The sequence below is a fragment of the Acanthamoeba castellanii genome (assembly GCF_000313135.1).
Source record: "Acanthamoeba castellanii str. Neff unplaced genomic scaffold scf7180000084645, whole genome shotgun sequence".
NCBI lineage: Eukaryota > Discosea > Longamoebia > Acanthamoebidae > Acanthamoeba > Acanthamoeba castellanii.
Genome location: NW_004457313.1, coordinates 300,085 through 307,687, shown reverse-complemented (window position 1 = coordinate 307,687; position 7,603 = coordinate 300,085). Strand labels below are relative to the sequence as shown.

General features: G+C 48.6%; 2 protein-coding genes across 2 annotated transcripts; both read left to right on the top strand.

The window, feature by feature from the left end:
* Nucleotides 1-3,689: 3,689 nt before the first annotated feature.
* On the top strand, nt 3,690-5,469 carry ACA1_092220 (hydrolase, putative; the record flags this gene model as incomplete). Its single annotated transcript, XM_004334677.1, has 8 exons — nt 3,690-3,944; nt 4,097-4,280; nt 4,356-4,472; nt 4,582-4,712; nt 4,798-4,895; nt 5,012-5,078; nt 5,142-5,297; nt 5,368-5,469. The coding sequence occupies 8 exons, from the start codon at nt 3,690-3,692 to the stop codon at nt 5,467-5,469; spliced, it is 1,110 nt and encodes a 369-aa protein (XP_004334725.1).
* Nucleotides 5,470-5,731: 262 nt separating this feature from the next.
* On the top strand, nt 5,732-7,073 carry ACA1_092210 (uncharacterized protein; the record flags this gene model as incomplete). The annotated part of the gene is made up of 5 exons (XM_004334676.1): nt 5,732-5,866; nt 5,994-6,209; nt 6,267-6,466; nt 6,540-6,636; nt 6,750-7,073. The coding sequence occupies 5 exons, from the start codon at nt 5,732-5,734 to the stop codon at nt 7,071-7,073; spliced, it is 972 nt and encodes a 323-aa protein (XP_004334724.1).
* Between the last annotated feature and the right edge of the window lie 530 nt (nt 7,074-7,603).

Genomic DNA, 7,603 nt, shown 5'->3' with positions numbered 1-7,603 from the left:
CAGAATCTGCAAGAAGGGAAGGGATATCTTTGGCAGGAAACAGCCAATGGCACCATTTCCCATGCTTTGGCAGAGCTTCCCTGAAGTGTCTTCCAGGCACATTGCCATCAATGATGCAGTATTCAGGCATCCCATCTTTGAGGACAAGCAGATGCTCCATTGTCAGAACACCCATCTTGTTCATCAATGTAGAGAGAGCTCTGCATCCTCTAGTGGTCACCAACCAATGAGTGCCACTCTTCATCTTTGGTCAATGTTGATTGTTGCAGTGTTCATCTTCATGTGATCTGCACAGAGGGCACCATAACGCTTGAGCAGGGCCTCCTCAGGAGGCATGGAGAGCTCCTCTTCTGTGGCTAGGAGGAGCTGAATTAGCAAACATTCTATTGTGTATGTGTATGTGATAGAATCTCCTGCAGTTGTGGTGCATAATGGGCTTCACAAACAGCATGAAAAGCATACCTCCTTCAGGAGCTTCAACAGCTCCTCATCAGTGGCCATGGCAGTTGGCAGGGTTACTTGCTCCTCTCTGGCAGGTCTTATTTGGGCTGTCACATCAACCTGAAGAAAGTACAGGATTGGTGAGATTTATTAAGGACTACATTTCATTTGAAATCAAACACACTTACCTCTGGTGCTAAGAGCAAATCTTGTGACATCTCCATGATGGAGCTGGCTCCAGTGGTGCCTTGAGTCTCAGGTATGGTCTGCTGAGAGTTGAGAACAATCTTCAATAATGAGAATATATCAGTTGTTCTATCATGTACATGTATGCAATAGATTACTTATATAAAATGGTGGTTAATTGATTATAAGAGTCACTATTCTTGAATAGAATGGAAATATGCAGTATAATGAAACAACTGGTATTATGATGGGACAACACCATGAAAAGAAAGGATAACATAAAGATAAGATTAGATTTATTGTATATCTAAAATGATATTTCATCACATATGTGTACACAATGAAATTGTATCTATTGTACCATTAATGCTAATCAGATTTCATCATGTACATGTGCATGATGGGATGGTGTGTACCAATGAGCTTTTTTGCAGACATTTCTTAAAAAGTGTTAGGATCAAGGCCACCAATGAGACAGCCCACTCTGAAATTTCACTGTCTTCATGGGCAAGATGTCATTGGCTGCTGGTTAGATGGTAGGCCAGTTTGCATTGACACTAATGCTCTCCCCCCACCACATCTCTCAACTGCCCCACCCATGGGGGCATTGGACAGTGATACCTGGTTTGTCCCACACTTCTTTTTGATTTTTCCCATAATTCTTGACCTTCTTAATCAATGTGTAACATGTAGTTATAATTCCTATTTTATCATTGCATATGTGTATGTGATGATTTAACTATGTTTACATCATTTTCATTTCTCCACTTGCATGCACAAAAATGTTGTGTATGTGTATGTGATAACTATCCTGTCTGAAATCACCTCTTTATTCTTACAGGCATTTCAGCCCTTTTTTCAAAAATGGATATGACATCCCTGACACTCACTCTGGCAGTGATTCTGAGGATCATAGTGATCTCACCATGACACCAGTACTGGAGATTCCTGTATCCCTCATTCTGGATGTGTGTGGTGATGATACTGGTCAGCTGGCTACATCCAGCCAGCAGATCATCTCCATGGATGGATCCCTATATCTGTGGTGTTCAGGGAACCTCCAGGCCTCATGTCTTCCACTTCTCCTGCCATGAAGAAGATGTGCAGATGTTCATGGACTACCATTGGACAGCAATAAGACCAGATTAGATACATTGATATCAATATCAATATCAATTATTTCAAATAATCTCCATCTTTGTTATGCTCAGTCGACCTTCTCTCTGACCTGGAGCCATTGGATTGGCCCATCAATGCTTCCATCAGTCTCACTGGAAGTGCTACACTTGAGCTGACATCAGTGAAGCCAGATGATGGAGCCATTGTGGCAATTGCTGGTGAGAAAGGAGCTGTGTGGCTTGGTGTGGTCAGTTGAACCCTGTGCATGCATATTCCTTGATTGGCTGGATGAAGCAATGGATGGGTCCTACCACTTGACTGCAGACCCACCCACCTCTGTCTCCTACAATTCCCTCTTGTGTGCAGATGTTTCACTGGATCTCAACAACCAGATGAGACCTGTGCTCTGGTTGCAGCTTCTTAGCATGCAGAAAGACTGGCCTGATCTGGATGAAGACTCTGGTCACCTTAGCCCAACCTGCACTGAAGAACTGCCTGATCCTGAGCCGCTCAGGAGGGGGAAAAGAAGGAAGTGATTTGTTGGTGTTGCATACTGCACACAGCACCTGAGGTTTGTCACAGCGCCCTGCGTATGGCATGTTGGGCTGACTGGGCAAACCTCTTGATGTAATGTATGAACCTCCATGACCATCTCCAAATTTCTATTGTGTATGTGTATGTGACAACAAAAACTGTAAAACTGGATGCTTACTTTATTGTGTATGTGTACATGATGACTACACATTCAACCTACCATTTCTTTGTTTATCATGGACATGTTGGTGCAAAGTAAATCTGACTTTACCAGTGCTCCTCAGAACAATCTCAAAATGCACCTTGCTTTTGCTTTCATCCCCTCCATCAATTCTGTAATCAGTGGCCAACATGGTGCCCTCACTTCCAGTTCATGTTCAACCTCACACCATATTCAGTCAGTTGCACTCATGGATGGAACTTCATTCTTCACATTTGTGCTGAATTGGAGCACTATTCCTGAAGCACAACAACAATTACATGGTCATTTGTGACCTCTCATTTCAAATGACTGCAAGTTTGTTGTGGTATCACTAGATGTTGTGTGATGATACCATGATGATTGTTGTGGTAATGCTGGATGTTCTGTGATGATACCATGATGATGGCTGCAGTATTGCTGGATTGAAATGAGCAATACCATGGTATCATGTAAGGGATGTTGGTGATACTGTGATGAATGTTGTGGTATCATTGCACAACATCTGGTGATACCACAACAATCATCACATTTTTAAAGGTGAGCACCACATATGTACACAGAGAACAAATCAAGGTGAAAGCTCTGTGAGAGGTAAATCAGCTACAGAATTTCTTGCTGTTTTCTCTCTCACTCAGCACTTTCACCTTGATTTGTTCTGTGTACAGATGTGGTGCCTGCACCTTTAAAGATGTGTACACCACACAGGAGCATTAGGGAAAAAGGTACACAGACCCTTTGTCATGAACACCTAGTTGAGCAGTGTCAGGCCTGCAAGCTGGTAATTGAGGCCATCTTGTCTGTGTGGTGATGAAGATCATGTGGCCTGCAGCATGTGGGGGATTTAACTGAGGCTGCAGGAGCTGCCAACCTCCACAATTGTGGCAAAAAGGGGTCCAGTCCACTCCATCACATTGACTGCCCTTGATTGCAAGCTTGGACAAAGGCTGGGAGGTGGCAAAATTCAGAAATTAATGAATCTTCTACCCCCCCCCAAATTGTAGCCTGTCCTTCACTCTCTTAGACACCCCTGTGATGTGCAGCATGTTGGGATGTGCTGCCATTGTCCTAAAAACTATAATCTTGTGTGGGAATTTTAATTTTGCCAAATACACAGTTAAAATGACCATGCCTTCTACAAAGAGTTTGTTTATTTGTTTTGTCCAGCAAAAAAACAACATAAAACAAACTATTTAATCTCTTGCGGAGGATGAAGCTGTTGTTGGTCCTTGTGGGACTCATCGCTGTGCTGCTGGGTGCCGTGGTGTACCACGATGGCGCGCCATCTTCGCCCAACGATTTTGCCACTCCCGCGTCCTCTGCCGATGGAATCCAACAGACGCGCACCTACGCGCGCATCGTTGAGCGAGTCCCCATCCACCACGAGCACTTCGAAGCCTGGCTCTACTTGCCTCTCCCTGTCCCGGCTACCAAGCCTCCAGTCATCATAATGGGTCCTGGTCTGGTACCTTACCTCCAATTGTTAATCACGCCCATTTTTTAAGTGCCATTACAATTCATGAACTTTCACCAGCTGCGCTTTGCACCTTCACATCAGAAATTAGATCTATTTGATTGTAATTTTGATATCAACTTAAACAATCATGTTGTGCGCAGGCGGCACAGAAGGACTTCGCGGGATTAACGGCCTACGCGGAGCGCTTCGTGGCGGAAGGGTGGGCCGTGTTCCTCTTCGACTACCGCAACTTTGGCCGTAGCGAGGGCAGGCCGCGCAACCTTATCGACCCCATCCGCCACGTGCAGGACTACCACGCCGCCATCGTCCACGTCGTCAACACCAGTACGCATCCGTCTTGTTGAGGTCGTGCGGTCGTGCGGGGCTGACCCACTGGGCCTAACTTTGCTTTGGACACAGACATTACTGAAAAGGTGGACGTCACGCGCATGGCTCTCTGGGGCTCCTCCTTCAGCGGCGGCCACGTGCTGGTGACGGCCTCCGAGTTCGAGGCCGCCGTTAAGGCCTATCCTCTCAGTACTCACTCACTCACTCTCACTCACTCACTCACTCACTGTGTGCGCGCGTGTCGACGCTTTTCGCTCTGGTAACTCACGCTGTTCTTTGCGTGTCCGCACAATGGCAGACTACATCCTCAACCAAAGGCCGGAACATGTGAACAGGACTAAGCCCCAGCTCAAGGCCGTCTTCTCGCAAGTGCCTCACCTGGACCCCTATGCGGTCATCCCCACCCTCAACCTACTCCAGGTCGCACGCGTACGCTCTCCCCCCATCTGCTAATCACCACTTTTCTTTCCCTCCGCCTCTTTCATGCTGTGGACTCATCGAATATATATATTAGGGCTTCGCTTTGGCCATTGCCGACTGGATCGGGTCGTGGTTTGGGCTCAACGTCTACGTCAGGATCTACGCCTCGCCGGCCGAGGTTGCCATCATGAAGTATGGCCTTCCTTCCTTGCACTGTGTATCGTGCGTGCGTGCTCTCTGTCGCGTTATGGCGCTCGCGACATTTGAGCGCCGCTCCGATTCCAAGTTATTCACACTCACCACATCAGTACGCCCGAGGCTGTTGAGTACGGTCATTTGGTGCCCGAGAAGCCAGTCGGCGGATGGGTAAACAAGGTATCGGCACATTCACGTTCCATGTTTGAAGGCCGAAGCTGACGGTCGTCATGGTTGTGTCAGGCACCGGCGAGGTCTATCCTCTACGTTTCTCGCTACAGGCCGCTGGACTATGTGGCCTCCATTGCTACGCCCACGCTGATGATCGTAGCCAATCACGATACCCTGTGCCCTATCACCGCCGCCAACGAAGCCGAGAAACTCCTCGCCAATGGAAAGGTATCGCCTTCTTCCACCGAATACCCCCCCATGTACTTGTCAGTGCTAAACGCTTCTTTCACTGTATCAGGTTCTCAAGTACGACGTGGGCCACTTCGACTTCTACGAGGGCAAGCCACACTTCGAGGAGACGCTCGAGCACCAGATCCGATTCTTCCGCGAGCATCTCTAACTCTCCCTCTTTCTCCTCCTTCTCCTCTGTTCGCGCCTTCCCTCCTTCTCTCCTCCCCTTTTTTATGAGGTCTGCCGTGTGGTACCTGACTTCCATTTTTGATGCACAAATACTCCCGTCCTCTCCACCTTCCTCAACACTCCAGAGAGCCAGACAGTCGGGTGGGCTGAGATATCCCAGGAATGCAATGCCCACGTGCTGCATTCCTGGCCAGCTTCTAGAATGTATGGCATGCCGAACCTTGTGCTGCGCTCCCCGCAAAATGCAAAGAAGAACGGTGGTTGGCACGGAGCATATTCCTCGCATTCCTCGCAACGGTCCGTATTTTGTGGTGCAGTTGGCACTAAGGGAGGCCAGCAAGATTGCGGCTGCCGAAGAGAATCAAAAAGAGGGCAAGGTAATCGTTGAGCGCCACCTCTGCCGCAACGCGTTCCTAATTTCTGAACTGATTGTCGCAAATCATGATTCATGAATTTTTCGTTCTTTAGGGTGATTTTCTTCAAGCCATGGCTCTGTCTGAGCAGGATCGCGAGCTGTTCTACAAGCTTCTCACACCACTCCATTTCTACGCTAATTTCAAGCTCAACCTCTTCAGCAACTACACAACATTGGAGGACTTCAAGCAGTGTCCCGTGACTGATCGTATGATTATTCGAAACAAAATCCTCGAGGATCCTTCTCTCATCGATCAATTCATCCACGATAACCCAGAGGGCTTCAATCAAGATGAGCTCGACATTGTTCGTGTCCCTCATCTCTCCTCCGCGAAATGTCGTTGCTGACTCACTTTCGTGCAGCTGCGCGCATGGCGGCAGTACCAGGTCAAAGATAAATTCATCCTCGAACGGCATCTCAAGAAGGGCTCCATCTTCATCGCCGGCGAGCAGCAGGTCTACCTCGTGTCGGGCATCACGAGCCCCCTCTCCGATATGATATTTGCAGAGATGTTGCCACTTATCCTCGAGACCGTCATCATGCCCTTCAAGGGGAAGATCGTGTATGCTCCCCCTCTCTTTCACTCTTTTTCTTGATCACTTTCTTTGCAGCTTGCTAACGCTGTGCGAGTGCAGCTACGATGGCCTTCTGAGCCACACGCCCATTCAGATCGGAAGCACGTTGGCCAAGACATGGGCCAAGTCTTACCTCGCAGCTAAGCAAAGCAAAAAGGTACGTCAGGGCGGGGCACGTTGCTGTGCACAACAACAACAACAACAACAACATGATGATGACAATGCTGAGGTACAGACAGGCTTGGGCTCACCTTTCCCAACAAACAACAGGTGATAACGACGTTTGGCGAGATGCGGGGCAAAGAAGAGGAGAAGCCCGTGCGGAAGCGGAAGCGCGAGAATGAGGAGCCCAAGGTGCCCTTCGAGATGAAGAAGGAGCTCGAGGAGTTCGCGCGAAAGGCCAAGCGAGTGAAGGACGAAGCCCAGCCGGGAAGGGAGAGCTCGGCCGCAAGCGTGCTGCTCAACGCCGCGCAGATGATGAAGCGGATCGTGGATGGCGGACCCAACCTCAAGCGGGCGGTTACCAGCGTGCGCAAGTCGCTCGAGCTGCTCGACAACGAACTCAAGGGCACCTTAGATGAGAAAGATGAATGATCCTTTTGAGAGCTTGGTCTGTCGCGCGAAGAGATCCACCTATCTTCTGAGCGATGAGCGTCGCATCTACATAGATGAAGAAGATCACTCCACTACAGAGATGAAGAAGATCGCTCTGTATATACAAAAAGAGATGGCAGGACAACGTGTTGGTTGTTGGCGATTGTGGCCAAGGAGAGACTTGCCAAGAGACGCCAAAGCACAAGCCAAGATAACTCAACCCCAGTTGAGTTGATCACGTGGACGGTGTGAGCGGTGTTTCTAGCCTGTGGCGGGAGGTTTGCCCTAAAATCTGTATGCCGTGCCAATAGAGCAATAGAAAGCGAAGGTTGCGCAAGTGGTGTTGGACCGGTAAGAAGGCCAGCTGGCGGCTGCAACAATTAAGGCCATATGTCCCTGTCTCAATTGACACGCGATCAACATAGAATAATCGGCCACCTATGGCGCCAAACGCTGGTGTAAACTACAACACCAATCAATCCCCCGGTGGGAGCTCCTTGTGCAATTCGCGGAATTAGTGTTAATGTGAC